The sequence below is a fragment of the Aotus nancymaae genome, unplaced genomic scaffold (assembly GCF_030222135.1).
Source record: "Aotus nancymaae isolate 86718 unplaced genomic scaffold, 86718_ANA_hifiasm-v0.15.2.pri h1tg000014l, whole genome shotgun sequence".
NCBI lineage: Eukaryota > Metazoa > Chordata > Mammalia > Primates > Aotidae > Aotus > Aotus nancymaae.
In genome coordinates, this window is record NW_026988425.1 from 91,383,356 (window position 1) to 91,403,551 (window position 20,196).

The 20,196-nt window shown below is 35.3% G+C and overlaps 1 protein-coding gene across 2 annotated transcripts in view; it reads right to left on the bottom strand.

The window, feature by feature from the left end:
- Positions 1-10,446: 10,446 nt before the first annotated feature.
- Positions 10,447-20,196, bottom strand: part of CHD1 (chromodomain helicase DNA binding protein 1) — a 75,228-nt gene continuing 65,478 nt past the window's right edge. For both annotated transcript variants that reach the window (XM_064376190.1, XM_064376189.1), the window contains 5 exons: positions 19,958-20,136; positions 16,850-16,946; positions 15,489-15,540; positions 14,708-14,918; positions 10,447-13,154 (listed from right to left, as the gene is read on the bottom strand). In XM_064376190.1, coding sequence (XP_064232260.1) covers positions 12,809-13,154; positions 14,708-14,918; positions 15,489-15,540; positions 16,850-16,946; positions 19,958-20,136 — 885 coding nt within the window. In that variant the 3' untranslated portion in view covers positions 10,447-12,808. The remainder of the gene's footprint in view (positions 13,155-14,707; positions 14,919-15,488; positions 15,541-16,849; positions 16,947-19,957; positions 20,137-20,196) is intronic.

Consider the following 20,196-nt stretch of genomic DNA (forward strand, 5'->3'; position numbering starts at 1 on the left):
GCAGCCAATACTTCTGGCTTTTGAACTTTACCAGAGGTAAACTCCCAGGTGCTCAGAGAAAGAAAATTGAAGGTGGTTCATGGAGGGGAAGAGAATCAACAAATAGTAAACATGCAGACAACAAACCAGAAAGGACCCATTACCTAAGCCAGGATTGAACCCAGGCTGCCACTGTAAAATGGCAGAGGCTAAAACAAAGCACTGCCACGTGGTTACAGGTCACACTTCCAAGGACATAAAACAAGATGGAGACCTGCAGCAAAGTTTGCCACTGATCTGTTTGCCAGGCTGGGTTGAACAGTGGGCCTATGGAGTCCTAGGCCCACATCAAATCCTAAGGTACCCCTCTTTCTGACAGAATCATACAGAGAGACATGCAAAGCACACTAGATTGGCTACAGCTTAAGATCAACCTCACAAATCCTTTTTCACAATTAAAACTTTACAGAGAATATCAACAGTGATACTTGTCATTCTCTTTACTGGCTTGCACAGGGACTGGGAGGCCAAAAGACTGACTGGTTTAAAAAAACTCTTATTGTTTTGCCAGCATGTCAGGCTTCTGGGTTCCCTCCCCCCAAGTTTAATCCCACCCAGTTTAAGGCTTGGGAAATTAACTTTTCCCAGTTTGGAGGATACATCTGAGGGGAGTGCCCTGCAGCATGGAGGCACAATCACTCATCTGTGAAGAGAGGACAGAGGAGGAGAAAGGTGGCATTTCTTTGAAAGGAGCCCCAGGACTCGGATGCATCTGAAAGAGGTGCAGACTGAAAATGAAGGACTGCCCCTCTAGAAAGAGGGGAGGGAGGCATCCCTGATTCCCTTCTCTTCCTAGTGAATACCTGGGGTACATGAGGTAGAGAAAGCAAGGTATCCCTCTTTTTTTATTCCATCCTTATATCCCTGAGTCCCAGTGACCATGATAGGATGCCCCCCTTGGGTGTCAAAGCAGGTTTCACCCATGTTAACAGTGGGACCTAGGAGGTGGGATTATCCTCTCTTACCCATGTATACTCTATCTCTCTTGCTGTCAGTAGCTTTTGAGCTCCCTAGACCTCATTTATGCCATGGATACTAGCAGGACCTTTATCCATGAAATGGGAAGCTTGGCTTAATCAGCAGGAATTAGTCATGCTCACCTGCACTGTACCTTTATACTTCCCTTATAATCTGCCTCTGGATCCCTTAGATCCAGTTTTCTTTCCTAGGGCTTCAATCTGAAGCTTGGAATTGAGTTTGGGACAAAATAACTGCCTTAGGGGGGTTGCATGGACTCCTTATTATAGGCTGAATGCTAAGGTGAAGCTGTGGAATTGAGTCCTCCTCCAACAAGGGAAAGACAAGGATGTCTTCTTGTGAATTGGGGTCCTGACCTAGTAAAATGTATTCTAAAAGGAAGAAAAAAAGTCTCATAAAAGTTAAGTCCTGACAGGGTGAAGAAAATTAAAAATACAGCTTAAATGCAGGGCTGTGTTAACTGCTGACAGGGTGGAGAAAAGAAAAACAAAAAACAGCTTAAATGCAGAGCTGGAAAGATGCTTGAAGGAAGAACCTCTTATTCTTATGCAAATGGGTTTCTCCAACAAGAAGATATTTTTTTTTTTTTTGAGATGAAGTTTCACTCTTGTTGCCCAAGCTAGAATGCAATAGTATGATCTTGGCTCACTGCAACCTCTGCCTCCCAGGTTCAAGTGATTCTCCTGCCTCAGCCTCCCAAGTAGCTGGGATTACAGGCACTCACTCCATGCCCAGCTAATCTTTTGTATTTTTAGTAGAGACAGGGTTTCACCAGGTTGGCCAAGCTGATCTTGAACTCTGACCTCAGATGATCCACCTGCCTTAGCCTCCCAAAGTGCTAGGATTAAAGGTGAGAGCCACTACACTCAGCCAAGGGAAACTTTTAATTGTTGTTTCTTCCCTGGGGTTTGGACCAAGCTGGACCCCTCAGCCTGGGGAAGGGAATATTCTGTGCGTATGTAGTGGGAAATGCTGTCCAGCCGGCCCCACAGGGCCTGGACCCCCAAGGCCACCTTGAGGTGGACAATGTCAGTGGCTCATTCCCACCCTATATGGCCACTGGACACAGCATGCACATGCAGCAAAAATGGCCATGCACCCCAGCCAGGAGGGAAGCAGGGCAGGAACCTGCCGCTCACCCATTTGTCCAATACGTGCACCTGCGGCCATTGGAGTGGGGGTGGAACACCCCCAACACTGTAAAAGAAAACATAGGTGACATTACAGTCCACCCTAAAAAGAAGGAAAGTGCCATAGAAAAGACTGGGTTGGACCGAGACTAATATTCCCAACTCCGAGAGGAACAAGCGGTGGTGGGGCAGGGCAGGGGGTAGGGGGCACAGTTTCCTCTAGCCTCAGAAGAAGTCTGAGGACAAGAAGGCTCAGAAATAAAAGGGAAAGAAATTTTTGGTTCACATTTTACTCACTCCTTCTCATATCTCCAAACAGGCCACCGAAATGATGCAGGATTTTTGCTCCTTAGTTCACTAAAATCTGGGTTCTTGTCTCACGACCAGGAAAAATTAGGCACACAGGCACATTGAAGGATGAGGGGGGTGAATTTAGTAGGCAAAAAGAAAGCTCTCAGCAAAGAAAGAGGCTTTCCTGCCAATAGGCTTCCACCTCATAGATAGAATACCAGGCCACCACACACAAACTGAAGAGGCAGTCTCTGTCCCCTGCATAAGGTGCAAATCCCTGGTGGCTTCACCCCATTTTCCCAGTGCACATGCAGGCCCCCAGTCTGTTATGGACATACCCAGACAAGGCCCTGTGCAGTTTCCTTTATCTGCCTTCTGCATCTACCAATATTGTACAGGATAAGGTGATGACCCTTTTTATAGGACACCAAAGGCACAATCCATGAAAGAAATTATAAACTGGACTTCATTGAAATTAGGTTTTTTACTCTGTGAAAGACATTGTAAAGAGAATGAAAAGACAAGACACAGACTGAGAGAAACTATTTGCTGAAGACATATATGATAAAGGACTGTTATTCAAATATGCAAAGAATGCTTAAAACTCAACAATAAGAAAACATACCCAATTTTTTAAAAAGGAGAGGGTTAAAAACCTGAACAAATATCTCACCAATGAAGATATACATATGTCAAATAAGCATATTAAAAGATGTTCCATACTATATGTCATCAAGAAAATGCATATTGAAACAAGTGAGATAACACTAAACACCTATTAGAATGGCTACCGTCCAGCACACTGACAACACAAAATGCTGACAAAGACGTAGAACAGAAACTCTCATTTACTGCTGGTGGGGACATAAAATAGTACAGCCACTTGGAAGATAGTTTGGGAGGTTCTTGCATAAGTAAACATACTCTTAGCATGTAATCCGGTAATTGCACTCCTTGGTATTTACCCAAACGAGTTGAAAATTTATGTCTGCACAAAAATATGCACATGGATGCTTACAGCAGCTTTATTGATAATTGCCAAAACTTGAAGCCAGTCAAGATGTCTGTCCTTCGGTACATATGTATATACATGGGGATATATACATGGAGGAAATATACATGGAGGGAGATACACATGGAGGAAACTTAAATGCATATAACTAAATAAAAGAAGCCAATCTGAAAATGCTAGCTACATACTATAGGATTCTAACTGTGACACTGGAAAAGGCAAAAACTGTGGAGACAGTAAAAGGATCAGTGGTAGCCATAAGTTAGGTGATTGAGAGAGAGAAGAATGAATAGGAGGGGCACAGAATTTTTAGGGCAGTGGATATACTCTGTATGATACTATAATGATGGATACATGTCATTATACATTTGTCCAAACCCACAGAATATACAACACCAAGAGTGAAAACTATTGACTTTGAGTGATGATGCATCAATACAGATTCATCAATTGTAAGCAAAGGTAGCAGTCTGTTTATGGGGAGGTTATGTATATGTAGGCACTATTGAATACATGTCTGTACCTTCCTCTCAATTTTGCCATGAACCTAAAACTGTACTAAGAAAAACAAAACCTTTTAGGCCGAGCACAGTGGCTCATGCCTAAATCATAGCACTTTGGGAAACTGAGGCAGGATTGCTTGAGGCCAGGAGTTAAAGGCCAGCCTGGAAAACATGTAAGACATCTGGGCATGGTGGTACATACCTGTAGTTCTAGCAAGGCTGATGTAGGAGGATCACTTGAGCCCAGGAGTTCAAGGTTACAGTGAGCCATAATGGCACCACTGCATTCCAGCCTGGGCAACAAAGCAAGACCCTGTCTCTCAATAAATATATAAGCCTTTAAAAATATATTTATAAAAAGACAAGCAATAAAAAATAAAACCAAATGCCAGTTTTAAAAATGTCAACAAAATTGGCAAACCTCTAGTTAGGCTGAATAAAGAAAGGAGATAAATGATTAATATCAGAAACAAAAAAAAAAGAAAGAAAAGAAAAGATCACTACAGAACATAGACATTTAAAAGTTAATGTGAAAGAACATATCACCTCAACAGACAACATTTATAATAAAGTCTCTCTAATAACCAACAATAGAAGGTAAATTACAAAGCCTGATAAAAGGCATCTATTAAAAAACTTAACTGCAAAGATAATAATAAAGAAAGGCTAAATGCTTTCCCTGTAAGATCAGTGATAAGCTAGGATATCTACTCTCCACTTCTCCCCCATGTCAACACGGTATAAGTGGTCATACTTAGTGCAGTAAAGCAAGAAAAAAAAAGTATACAGATTGCAAAGAAGAATTGAAGATGTCTTTATTTGCAGACAAGATCATGTGCATAGAAAAACCGAAGGTACAAATGAAACTTTTCACTAAGGACATGATCATGTATGCAGAAAATCTTAAAGAATCTGGAACAAAACTATTAGACCCAATGAGTTAGTGAGCAATATCAGAGGACACAAGATCAAAGGACACAAGGTCAAATCCAAAACATGAGCACTTAAAAACTGAACATAAAATAAAAATTTAAATAGCACAAAAACATAATTTACTAACAATAAAAAAGTAACAATATACATGCAAGATTGTGTACACTGAAAAACTGCTATATGCTGATGAGAGAAATTAAAATACCTAAATAATGTAGACATATTTTGTGTTCATGTGCTGGAAGTATCAATATTGTTAAATTGTCAGTATTTCTCAAATTGATTTACGTATACAATGCAATCTCAAAATCCCAGTATGGTTTCTGTTAGAAGTGAACAAGTTGATTATAAAATCTGGCAAAGCAATTTAGAACATTATAGTCCATTGAGATCCAATTTTTTTTTTTTTGAGATAGAGTCTTGTTCTGTCGCCCAGGCTGGAGTGCAGTGGCACGATCTTGGCTCACTGCAACCTCCTGGGTTCAAGCGATTCTCCTGCCTCAGTCTCCTGAGTAGCTGGGATTACAGGTGCATGCCACCATGCCTGGCTAATTGTTGTATTTTTAAAGTAGAGACAAAGTTTCATCATGTTGGCCAGGCTGGTCTTGAACTCTTGACCTTGTGATCCGTCCACCTCGGCCTCCCAAAGTGCTGGGATTACAGGCATGAGCCACTATGCCTGGCCTGAAATCCAATTTTTTAAAAATTAAATAAACAGAAGACCAAAACAATTTTGAAAAAGCAAAACAGGACTCACGACTACCTGATTTTATGGTTTACTATAAACTATAGTAATCACCATAGTGTGGTTTTGGCATAAGACAGAAATATAAACTAATGGGACAGAATAGAAAGCCCAGAAACAGACTCACACAAATAAGGATGAATGATTTTCAATAAAAATCAAATAAGCCAGGCGAGTTCACTTGTAGTCTCAGCTACTCGAAAGGTTGAGGTGGGAGGACAGCTTCAAGCATGGGTGTTTGAGGCCAGCCTGGTCAATAATGGTGAGACCTCATTTCAAAATAATAATAATAATAAAGAAATGTTGTGAGAAAAAGAATAGCCTTATTAACAAATGGTGCTGAAAAAAATAGATATACAATATTTAAACAATAACAAAACCCACAACTTGTGTGTTCCACACAATATACAAAATATCAACTCAAAATGAATCACGGACATACTTAAAAGGTCAAGGCTGCAGACAGCCATGATTGTTCCACTGCGATCCAACCTGGGAAAGGAATATCACAGCAATAAAAGGAAATAAACTACGGATAAATGCAAAACATAGATATCACAAAAGCATCATGCTAAGCAAAAGGCAAACTCATAGGGCAACATACCATATAATTCCATTTATATGACATTCTGGAAAAAATAAAACTGTAGGAACAAATCAGTGATTGGCAAGGGCTTGGTATAGGGGAAAGTAGCAAAAGAGAACTTACTTGATATGATGGAAATATTTTATATCTTAAATACGCTGATGGTTACAACTGCATAATCTGTCAAAATTCATCATGCTGTACTCCTAGGGAGGGTGAATTTAACTTAGGTAAACACAATGCAGATTTCTTAATGGGAAAAAAATAGCAAGTAACAGCGAGAGGGGATTTCTCTTAGTGTTTTTACAAGTTGTGTTCTTGTGAGTTAAAAAAGATAGTGTATCATTATCATACCATCTAAAAACATACTTCGTTTTGAAAGATAAGGAAATAGACAACCCAGTCACTGTGGCTTGAGCCTTCATTCCCAGCTATTTGGGAGGCTGAGGCAGGAAGATTGTCCTGATCCCAGGAGTTTGATACCAGCCTGGAGCAATATAGCAAGACTCCATTTTTAATTTAAAAAATAATAAGAATGAAGAAGGTTCATAAAAAAGAAAAAGCAATAGACAAATCAAAATGTCTTATAGTTTCCTATTATATACCATATTTCTGCATGCCTCTTTGCAAAGTATTAATTATATTTCCTAAGTAATCATATAGTTGCAGAAACCAACTTTTCATTTAAGTGTAAGCATATTATTTATAACAGCAGAATTAACCTCTGTATTAGTTATTCAAGTCAACAAAACAGATATTAAAAGCCCATTACTTGGAGCCTTTCCCTGCCATTTTAATTCCTAGAAATAAAACTTACATTTTTCTGTATTTCTCAAGTACCTCAGGTGATTTTTATCAGTCAAGTTTAAAAACTGGAAGTTAGTAAACAGACTCAAATAATCCATAAGAAGGATCTAGAAAGAGAAATATCATTTGACCCAGTAATCCCATTACTGGGTATATACCTAAAGGATTATAAATCATTCTATCATAAAGACATATACACACGTATGTTTATTGCAGCAGTGGTCACAATAGTAAACACTTAGAACCAACCCAAATGCCCATCAATGATAGACTAGATAAAGAAAATGTGGCACATATACACCATGGAATACTATGTAGCCATAAAAAGGATGAGTTCGTGTCCTTTGCAGGGACATGGTTGAAGCTGGAAACCATCTTTCTCAGCGAACTAACACAAGAACAGAAAACCAAACACCGCATGTTCTCACTCATAAGTGGGAGTTGAACAACGAGAATGAGAACGCATGGACACAGGGAGCAGAGCATCATACACTGGGGTCTTCCAAGGGGTGGGGGTTTCGAGGAGGGATAGCATTAGGAGAAATACCTAATGTAGATGATGGGGTGATAGATGCAGCAAACCACCATGGCACGTGTATAACTACGTAACAAACCTGCATGTGCTGCACATGTACCCCAGAACTTAAAGTATATATTTAAAAAATCCATGATAGTAAGGCATACAATACTTTCCAATAATACTAACAAATTAGGTTAACAATGGCAAGACAAAAAGTTTGGTAAAGTTGGCCATTTATAGGGCATACAAGTTCTGGGAAGGACATTAAAAACATGAAAACAATATAATTGATGCAAGGCATTGTTTTAAGTACTGAGAATATAGCAGTGAACAAAGTAAAGTCCCTGCCGTAGTCCCTGCTCTAATAGAACTTATATTCTAGTGGGGAAGCAGTCAATGGCAAATGAACAAAATATATAAGCCGTGGTAATTCTAGAAGAAAATGCAAGATAAGGGATTTAAAAAAAAATGATGGGGCAGGGTACTAACTTCAAGACCTGAAGTAACATTTGAGCTGAACTCTGAATTGAGGAAACGAGTTTTGTACAAATCACAGATAAGCATTTTTAATAGAGGGACAACAATGCAAAGATCAAGAAGTATTTTCTTTGTATTGTGACTGAAGTGAAGCAAAAATAATAGAAATATCTAAGTGGGAAGTGTCTTAGGCAGAAAGCTGCGAATGCGTTTATCAAAGACCCTAGTTAATTCTTTTGCTCAGGCTGGAATGTAGTGGCGTGATCCTGGCTCACTGCAATCTCTGCCTCGGGGTTCAAGTGATTCTCCTGCCTCAGCCTCCCAAGTAGAGGGGATTACAGGCATGTACCACCACACCCAGCTGATTTTTGTATTTTTAGTAGAGACAGGGTCTCACTATGCTAACCAGGCTGGTTTTGAACTACTGATCTCAAGTGATCCGCCTGCCTTGGCCTCCCAAAGTGCTGGGATTATAGGCGTGAGCCACTGCACCCAGCCTCACGGTTCTTAAAACTTTTAATGTCATTACTGTAAAAGGGTTGAGTTTGGTTTTATATAATTAAAGATTACGTATCCATTAGCAATCTAAGTGGAGATGAGTTCAGAGTAGTGGTTGAAGCTGAAGATATTCAGCACTAGAAACAGGAAGAATAAAACAGTACTGCTGTTGAGAAAGAGATCAGAAATCAAGTCTTATGATAGAAATGACATAGAATTCCAGAAAGTAATAAGAAGTGGGTGAGAGGCAACAGCTGATCAAAAAAGAAATAAAAATAAAATAAAATAAAACCACCATACCAGGACTTAATATAGTCACCCTGCAGAACATAAGTGACAAAGCAAAGATTTGAAAAGTAAACAGAAGGGAAAGAAAAGTAACAAGTGGCAGTTCTGTAGCTCATTCTAGATGGAAACCTAATTAATATTAGTCTACAATACTGAAATGACAATACAACCTACATTTTTCAGTCACAGAGAGTTTGCATATCACCAACACAAACAATATCCTTAGTTCATTTAATAGAATCATTAGTTTTAGACTGTTCTTACCTCTTTTATTTCATATTTAGGTCAGAACTCAAATGTGGAGAACAAGGAATTAAAATGATTTCCTTCATTTGAGAGTCTGAACTACAAATTTTGTTTCAAATATAGGTGTATTTTTTTTTAAAGCTAAAGGGCAGGGTGGTTAGTGGGCTTTTAATGAAGAAAATCCAGCACATGAAGCCCCATTAAAGAATTTGTGTAAGTACTTGGAAAAATCTTTTAAATTTTTTTATTAATCCTACTTTTCCAAGTAATCTCATCTTTCATCCTTTTACATAGCTAAGACTTCCTATTCCTAGATCTTCCTATATTGAGAATTCAAGGAATTTCTGTAATGGAATCAACCTATTAGGTCCTTTTGTTGTTGCTGTTGTTAAGAAAATTAGCATGAAGTGTTCTATAGAATCAATTCCTAGTTATGACTAGTTATTAACAGAAAAAAATAGAATCTCAAATTTTCTTCCAGGTATCTGTAATTGAATCTTAGAAATTTTAACACATTTTAACACTATCGCAATATATTTGTTGTTGCATTACTATCTAGTTGCCTCCTCTATAACATCCTCCATTCATTACAATTATTGTACAATGCTACAATGTATCCAAGGTTTGTTTGCATTTTAAAATTGACTCTTTAATGTATATTTAAGAGGCATCTATATTAATGTGCTTCTACATATTATGAAGTATTTTAAAATATTTTTGCAGTTTCCTATGAAGCTAGAAGTCTTAAAAAAATCACATATTTAAATACTAGTTGCTTTTCCAAATTCTTACCCCTTTTTAAAGCTGTTATATTTATAAAGCTATGACAGCTAACTTGGGGTCCAAAGATCATTTTCTAGTTACAAATAGTAATGAGATAGAGATAAAAATCACGTCACTACTCCTAGAGCATATTCTTGACACACTTCATGAAAATGAATAACCTACTCAACCTTTTCATTTTATTAACTACAAAAAGAAATTATACATATATATATTCTACATCATACAAAATTAAAAACTTTCTCATTGGCTGGGCATGGTGGCTCATGTCTGTAATCCCAGCACTTTGGGAGGCCCAGGCGGGTGGATCACTTGAGGTCAGGAGTTCAAGACCAGCCTGGCAAATACAGTGAAATACAAAAATTAGCAGGGCGTGGTGGTACCTGCCTGTAATCCCAGCTACTCGGGAGACTGGGGCAGGAAGCCGAGATCGTGCCACTGCACTCCAGCCTGGGCAACCGAGTAACACTCTGTCTCTAAATAAACAAATAAATAGGTTTGCATTTTGTTAAGCTACTCATTCTGAATGAAATTATTCATATTCATTTCCATAGTCTAAAAATTTCTAACATATTCTGAACAAAGAAAATCTTTACAAGCAAACAGGCCATTGCTTTTAGTAAGAATGATTTATTGTATAAGAGTGGAAGGTTAATTGGTACAGTACTATGCATAATCTCTCATCCTTAAAAAATTAAACATAACTGGATGAAAATAACAAAGCGGAATGAGCATGTGAAAGACAAAAAATAAGCATATTTTATGTTCTGCTATATTTATGAACTAATGTTCTTCTCGTCTTTTCTCTTGACTCCTTATAAAAAATGAACATATTTTGTCATTTGATAAATGTACATACAGTTCTGTATTTTTCATTCAACTCAGCTAACTGAAACTTTCAACCTAATGTAGCACTGTTTAAAAAATTAGTCCATTCCATTATCTCAAAAAATGCAATGTTGTCTTGTGAAATCTGCACAATATAATGCAAATATCCAGCTATAAAGTAATAAATTAAAAAATGCCAGCCATGATCTTATGACTTAAGCATTATGACTTAGTCAAATGCTCTCTTGTGGAATAAAATAAACTAAATGTAGAGAAAAGTGAAAACGTTTCAAAAATGTGTGCCAGGACTAAGTTCTTTCATTACTTTTATATTTATTTATAAATGTTTTTAAAAACTGAGCTATTCCCTCACATGTTATCTTATATACCAGAAAAGAAACAAAGCATCATTATTTTTCAAGGTAACTGTATCAAAAAAAGAAATTACTGCCAAAAACCAAAAAACCTTTCTTTTATACACATAGACCTAACTGGACAAAGGAAAACATTAAAAAATACATCTATGGACAAATATCTGCAGGTTGCTCCCACAGTTAATAGTGACACACATAGGAATACTATAGAAATTATGTCCACATACTTGTATTTGTCAAAGATTCAAATTTGTTACATCAAAGCATACATGCAAGAATGTGTGCCACATGACTTAAAAATTTCCATTGAATATAACAAAATAAAAATCTATAAATAAATATAAAGCATCCTGTAATAATCTCTGTAGGAAGCCAAGAGGCCAACAAAAACTTATATGACCCAAGTTTTACTTCATAGGAATATTCATAGTCTCCAAAACAGATTTAGTTGTAATGTTACACATTACAAATATTCAACTGCTTCCCAAATACTTTTTCTGGCAGCAAAATGTTACTTAAAAAAAGAAAACAAAACAGGGTGGGGGTTAAGTGCTTGAGGGAGTAAGAATGCAGCAGAAAATTACAGGAGCCCACATATCCTTTTTCTTAAATTTAATTTGTCATATATAAGGTTTTTATATACAATCAGTGTGCATTGTAACAGTTTATATTAAAAGTCAATCAAGTTTATCTAAAATGTTAACCTGGCTGCATAGCACATTTGACATTATTGCCCATATGAAAAGGGAAAACAAATGGATTTACAATAACTTTTGGCCATTTTGGATTCTGAAAAGTGTTCATACACCTACCTTTTAAACCAGATGCATCTGAAAAAAGTTTCCAGAGCATGCAGTTTAGATTTTACATATTATCTCACCATTTTTTAAAACTACAAACACAATATTGACTAAAAAAGGAAAAAAAAGGGAATAACATGTATCTAATAAAATATTCAGTATAAAAAGAGGACTAATGGAATTAAGTGGCCCCTTTCCCCATTTTTACATTCTAAACAATGATTCCATCAAGACAAATCATTAAAAAGTGTTATTACACTGATTTTTTTTTTAATAAGAAGGCCTGAGTTGGTAGGGAAAGGAACAGTCAAAAAAAGCCTGAGAAGGGGAAGTAAGGAAAGTTCCTTTAATATTTACAATAATTTACAGCCATTTTTTTTTTTTTGTAAAAAGGCATAATAATAGATCACAAACAGGAAATTCCTGGCTATTTTACATATATAAGTACAGAATTTAAATATTCAAGCTTGTGATGAAAAGCGGCAAGGTGGTCGCAGTGTACAATGTAAACAAGTAGCTTTGGAAAGTGAACAAAGTCCTTGAGTGTTTTTCTTTATTAAGAAAGAACTCTCTTTCATTCCTTCCTGAAACATGATCACAGGTCAGAGTAAAGTTCATATATAAACATAATTTAAATGGAGGTCAGTCTAAAATCACTGACTTAAAAACAGTTTTATCCAGCCTATATGGGAGGGCAGTGTTGAGGTCCCTGTAATAGTAAACATTTTCCATTTCTTTAAAAAAGAAAAAAAAAAGTACTACATTTGTAGTACAGTGCAGCATAATCCTTAAATATAAAAATATTTTCTCTTCTGTTGGGATAATAGACCTTGCATCCTGGAAAGAAGTAACAATACTGCTACTGATAGAAGATCTGTTTATATCTTTCAAGTCATGTAAGGCAATTACTGTGTTGGTTTATGATATATGGCTAAAAGAAAAGTCCAGAAAGACGAAGTGTCAGTTTTTGTTATGTTTTCCGACTACTCCAGGTATGCTCCGGCGTACTTTTGTGTTCAACTGAATGTTCAAATGGAGATCTGGAGCCATAAGGAGATCTCTGATCTAGTGGTGACCTAGGGCCACTGCTGGAAGCTCTGTAGTCCATTTGCCAATCTGAGTGATACCTATAATCCCTGGAAGATTTATGGTGCGTATATTCAGAACTTGACCGGTGGTCTGAATGTAACCGATGATCTGAGTGAGAACGATGATCAGAATGAGATCTATCTTTTAAACTTCCTTCCAAATTTGACCTGTGATCTCTACTCCTGTGATCATCCAGTTTTCTGTGTTTCTCTCTGTCACTGTAATATCTAATAAAGAGAAATTAAGAATTTGTCAAGTTAATAATGCAAATTAAAATGTTTTAAAATAAAAGCTTATTAGCCTTTAACATATAAAAATACTTTAAACATAGCACATAAAAATACTTTAAAACCTGATTTTAATTGTACACAAGCTCAGTGTTTCATTATAAAACTTACCAAATTCACTAAAAAAAAAATCATTGAAAATATCTCTTTGGAAAAACTATTTGATTCATAAAACTAAAGCGAACCACACAAAGCCCCTAGGATAGCATCTAATTTCACATGGCTATTTAGATATCAGTTGCCTTTTATTTTACATGTCATTTATATGATTGCATCTTAATTGTCTGGAAGCTGAAATTAAGATAATTAAAACTATCTGAAATACTTCTGAGACCAGAGCCTTTTATCAACCTCTAAAGCAGGAAAAAGTTTAAAAATGCTAGAATGCAGTCTATGAAATAATCTGTAAAACATAATTTTCATTGGTTGCTGATGCCTATTAAAAGCTTCCTCAAGTCTAACTAGTTATATAGTAAGACTTGACACACGAGTCATTAAGAAATTTACTCCATATATACATGTGACAGCTTGACAAAAAATAAGTGTGGCAGTTTAATGAGAAGTATTCTCTAAAATGAGTGCCTTTTCCAAACTGAAATACACTGAAGATAATGTGTTTCTTTCTTGTTGACTAAAGATCCTTAGTAAAAACAACTATATTGTATAAACCTGTGAAATTATATACTACTACAAATCTGCCTTTTCCTTTCATTTGACCTTTTCTAATAATAAGAGCCATTCTACAACTGATGTATTCATAGTGTTGACAGAGGCTCTTAAATTATTGTAGTGAATACAACTAATACACAAAAAAGTCTTCTAATTTATTTCTTCTATTTACTATAAAAGCATAAATACTATAAATCTCAGTTTTCAAGTTTACTTTTAGTAATGATCATTAACTACTGAAAATACTTCTTTATCAATAAAGGAATAAAAAGTATTGATGTTATTACACCGAGGTTGCTTACTGTTCAAAGGCTTCAAAAAACAGTAATAAACAAAAACCTTTCTGGTTCCAAGAATATTCCAGATTGCTGAGATTAAGTTTAACCTCAATGAGATGTGTTCACATATATCAATATTTCCCCTCTTGACTTTTTAAAAACATGGAATGCACAATTTCGTACACCAAATCTGAATCATTATATCAAGCTTTTATTTTATCCCATTTATTACATTTTAGAGTTTTTCAGCCAAGATTCTCCAAAACCAACAATGAATCTCACACAATTTATATTTATACAATTCCCTACATCGACTGTCTTACTATATATTTTGATCTCAATTTCATAATTCAAAGGCCATTTTATAGACAAATTCAGTTCTTGAAAGATAATATATAAATTTTTCTTAATTATAAACAACACCTTTATTTCACAAGATTTGTTTTGACTGCATGAAGATTGAATCGGCTGATAGGTCAAATACAGCAACATCATAAAAAGAAAGACATGCATATGCAAAATTTCTAAAGTGACTGCCAAGTTTACCTGCTGTCTTGCTTGTAGTGATCCCAATCACGATGGTCTTTACCATTACTAAAAGAAGAATAGGGTCTTTTCCTGGAATCACTCTTTTTGTAAGAATCTCCCTGATGTCGGTCTTTATGATGATCATGGTGCTGAGATAAGTGCCTATCAGAGGAATAACTGTCCCTGCTGCTATCATCGTGATTTGTATTCTCTTTTAATCTTTCCACATCTGATAGATAAGAAAGTACAACTTTTATTAATGACTTTAAAAAAAAATGTGGCAAAAAAAGCTTTGTTGATAGATAACAAGAATTCATTTCAACTCTTGACAAAACAAAATCAGTTCCCAAATACAAGCAGTTAAAGCATTTAGAAATGGTCTATAAAAGCAGTACTAAGGCTTAATCAAAAGAGTTGCTTGGTTCTGAAATGAGATAAATAAAAATTATGGGACCCATTCCTTTCTCAGATTATACTTTTGTGACTCTTGTACAGAAATAATGCATCACTATTCCAAATTACATAAAAAACAACACTTGTTCATTTTAAGTTATTCTACACTTTCTAGAAACTGGGAAAAGGATGATTTATTAAAAGGATAATAAACTAAAATGAACTAAAGTTTAAGAGAATATATTTTATATAATAATATAGGTATGTATCAGGATTACCATATCTCCTTAATATAAAGGTACTTATAAATAAAAACAAGGTGGAACCTTTTTTATCATTTGGTTTATTCAAAACAAAACTTAAAAAAAAAACTTATCTTCCCGAACAATCAGTAAGGCTTACATACCTGGATTTCTAATCACGTGAGGGTTCAAGTTGCTGTTCTGATCATTGTTTTGCTAAAATAAATGCACACATGTGTAAGAATCTTTACGTGACTTCACAAACTTACGAAACAGGAGAGAGAATTCTTAGAAAATATTGATACTAAATGAAGTCTTCACATATTAGAATGTGTGTATATATGTGTGTATGTGTGTATATGTATGTGTGTGTGTGCGTGTATATATATATATGACATTTACAGATATCTTTTTAAAGTATAAACTACTTGACCCATGACTTAAAGATACTTTTTCACTTTGAAATAAATTGACTTAACAGAAAAGTTGCAAAAATAATACAGAGTTTCCACATACCCTTCACCTAGCTTCTCCTAATGTTACTATCATATAAACATGGTATAATGATCAAAACCAAATAATTAACATTGGTGTAACACTTAACTAAGTACAGACTTCATTCGGATTTCACATTTTTCCACTAATGTTCTTGGGAATTCAATTTAGAACCCCATATTACACTTAGTTGTCATGTCTTCCTCTGAGACAGCTCCTTAGTCTATTTCATAATCTTAACACTTTTTCCAGAGCACCCGTTATTTTACAGAACATCCCTCAAATAGCACTTATCTATTATTTTCACATAAAAACATTTATATATTTTTGGCAAGAATTCCACATAGGTGCTGTGTCTTTCTCAGTACACTGTTATCAGAGGGTTCATGATGCTGATATGTGTTAAACTACTGGTGACATTAACCTTGATTGCTTGTTTAAGGTGGGTCATGCAAGTTTCTCCATAAAGTTATTGTTTTCCCTTTATAATTAATAAACATTTCAGAGGAGATCTGCCAATATCCTGTTTTCTTGCCCATTAATTTTACCTCCCTTCTGTGAATCTTGCCTGCAACAATTACCACTGTGGTGTTCAATGGTGATTTTTAAAATTTCTCATTCATTCTATATTTATTAATCAAATTGTTTTGTAAAAAGAATGTTTTGGGCTGGGTGTGGTAGCTCATGCCTGTAATCTCAGTACTTTGAGAGGCCAAGACAGGTGGATCACCTGAGGTCGGGAGTTCGAGACCAGCCTGACCAACATGGAGAAACCTTTTTATTAAAAATACAAAATTAGCCGGGCATGGTGGCACATGCCTATAATCCCAGCTACTTGGGAGATTCCTAATCTCCTATAAAGGAAGGAGAATCGCTTTAACACAGTAGGCAGGGGTTGTGTTGAACCAAGATCACACCATTGTACTCCAGCCTGGGCAACAAGAGCAAAAACCTTGTCTCAAAAAAAAAAAAAAAAGTCTCGTGGTTTTAATTATATAAATTAAGGAAAAAAATAAAATGGCAAGTTTACCTGAGATTCCTGCCGTTTTTTAATAGCATGCTTATATAATTTATGTAATTTTCTTGCATCAAATTCAGTAAACTTAGATACAAAAATCCACAGGTTTCTAGAACAAAAAAAAGGCAAATTAAGTTAGTCTGGTAGCAAATATTTAATTTTTTCATGGAACTCCTTCCCTCCAGATAGAAATATACATACATAGCCTTCTATGGAACAAACTCTAAGGATGTTAATTCTCCTATGTATTTTTTAAAACTTCATACATGAATAAGACTCCAGTGAAACTAAACATTAAATTTTACTTCTCTTCCAAGTCACTTCATTTTAGTCGCTGGAGTGAAAAGCAGTAATCAATCCTAATTTGAAATGCACCAAAGATATAAATTAAGGAAGTGACTCAGATTCATATTGTGATCCTGATAACACATATAAGGGACAGGTATGTTAGAGATGGAGTGGAAATGCCATCAGATAATATGGATTATGCTTATAAAGAATTGTCTTAAATAAAGCATTAAAAAGTAACTGTCATTTTATAGGTAAGGCAATGATCCCAAGAGTAATATGACCAAACACCATAAATGAGGTACAGCTTAGTATCTCTTCCCATCCCAAGGGAGGCATCAATAATTAATCATAGATTGTGATGATTATTTCACAATGCATGTGTATATCAAATTATTAAACTATATACCTTAAATATATAACATCTGTAATTGTCAAATATATCTCCAAAAAGAAAAGAAATGTTAAGTTCTAAGGGTAGTAGTCCCCAGAAAATTCAAATATACAGTTGAGGTATACTTACCTTGAAATAAATTTTAAAAGCAAATTTACTGAGAGAATATACTGAATGATAATACCTTACTGAACTGAAATCCATAGAAAGGGGAAAATTCATCTAGCCTTTACATAAATTCACAGACTATTTCAAACATATCTACATTTTACAGTTAACTCATAAAAGGTAGGAAGTTAATGAAGTACCTTTTTGTTCACAAGTAAATTCCTTGTAAAAAATATTTTCCCCTAAAAAGTCTAGTCAGGAATCAGATTCCGGTTTTAATCATATTATCTGAACAATTGTCGGATCCTGAACAAAGCCTAAGAGCTGAGACAAACATCAGCACTTACACAAACCTAAGAATTAGTGCCTTTTTTAATGAGTTCAGGTCCTAGGTATTTCCTTCGTCATTCAGCAGCCCCAGCCCTAAAATGCTTTTCATCTGAATCTATTTTTTTCTTCTGTAAACTGATTAAATAACTGTTCATATTTCCTACAAATAATACTATTAAAAGGATCAGCTAGAATGAGGCATATTTGATAGACAACTATAACAGAAATGTACATTCTATTTTAGCCATCACTTTATTAATAGTGATCTTTAAATAAAAACTACTGTTGCATTTCAGTTGTTTTTAAGAAATTTGGTCAAAAAATATATCGAAAGAAACACTGTAAGCAAAAAAATAAAGGTCACTATGATAACTACTAACACTTGCTTAATGCCAACTGTTCTATAATTGTTGCTTAGGTCTCCATCTTCTTTCAATCTGTACAATAACTGTTCTTGAGGGGAGAGGGTCAGCCAATCAATGATAGGTCTTAATATAAGGTACTTTTTTTTCTTGTTTCGGCAGTAAAAAACAAATTTCCCCCAGCACTTTGGGAGGCCAAGGCAGGCAGATCACTTGAGCTCAGGAGTTTGAGATAAACCTGGCCAACGTGGCGAAACCCTGTCTCTACAAAAAATACAGAAATTTAGCTGGGTATGGTGGTGCATGCTTGTAGTCCTAGCTACTCTGGAGGCTGAGGTGGAAAGATAGCTTGAGCCCAGGTGGCAGAGGCTGCAGTGAGCCGAGATCGTGGCACTGCACTCCAGCCTGGGCAACAGAGCAAGACTCCATCAATCAATCAAAATTTTTACAAGACAGCAAAAGCTAATCTACTTTATAGGATATTTCCAAGTTGAGTTCAATCCTTCCCCATCACCCCCTTGAGGGAATTTGGTTTAACCAGGGATAGTGGCAGCAGGAATGAACAACAAGGAATATTAAATCAAAGTAACTGAGAACAAAATAAGGAAACCAAAAAGGTAATTTGCCCAACTGAGTAAAGTAAGGTGAGAGCATAGCTTTTGGATGTAAAGTGACAGAACACAATGAAAAAGTTAAGTCTCCTGCATATTAGTCTCTCTTCTTCCAAAGTTTTCCCCACCCTTTCCTAATGACAAATCAAATTGGAAATGGTACCTATTTGTACTAGTCACTGTGTAATTTCTTATTTTGTTTAAAATTTTATTTCTAATTCTTTTATTCTTTGCTCATTTTAAAATTTACTTTCAACCAAATTCACTGTGTAATTTCAGTAAAATGTTCCTTATTTCTCATCTAGAAAGCAGGTAAGGTGGCCATTCTAACTCTTCAAATCTCAAAAATCTAAGCTCTAATTATAAAGATTCAAAAATTGGTATGTAATGTACAACTAAATATTTTCATTCAGTGGCCCTCCAAAAATGATAATCTACTCTTGGCAAAAGGCATTATTGAAATGAAAGTTACGAGGCTTTCAAATTTTATAGTTCCTGTTAAACGTAAAAGATAGAGGCCAAGCATGTTTACACTAAAAAAAGTAGAGAATAATTTTAATATAATCCTTAGATTAGGTAAATTCAGCTTTAAGAATAATGCACTACCTTACTTTTATTTTCCTAATTTTTTTGCATTTCACATTGCTTGAGGATGTTAATTTTTACATCTTTATACATGTATCCAGAAGGTAAACTGCTAAATTCATGAAACAATAAACTTTGTGGGAACACAAATTTTAAAACATATTACTGAGATTAATTTGGTAAACTGCAAAGACTTTTTTAAAAAAATGCAATCTGAATTTTAATGAAACAGCTTTCAGAGACGCCACGTTTCCTACCATGATACGTATTTAATCATTCATAAATAAAAAACGTTAAAGGGAAAAAAATTAAAACAATCATCCTCAGGTTACTTCTGTAAACATTATCTTGTTACCTAAATTTCAGAATCAGGAAAGAAAACAAAACACAAATGAGAGTTATATAATATACAATTAACACTTCCTGAAAAGTTATTACTTACTTTCTCCATTGCTTAATTTGTTCAGGATTTGTATACTCTTTTAGACATTCTGTGATATGGTCTCCAATTTTTATTAAACACTGTCTAGTATGTTCTAGTTGTTCTCTTTCTGAAAGGCCTTTCTCAGGCCTATCAAGTTGTTTCAAAGCTGCTTTAACAGGCCTCATTCTTTCTTTACACTTTAAAATGAGAAAACAAGAACATAAACACATGTATTAAAATATAAATTCAACAATATC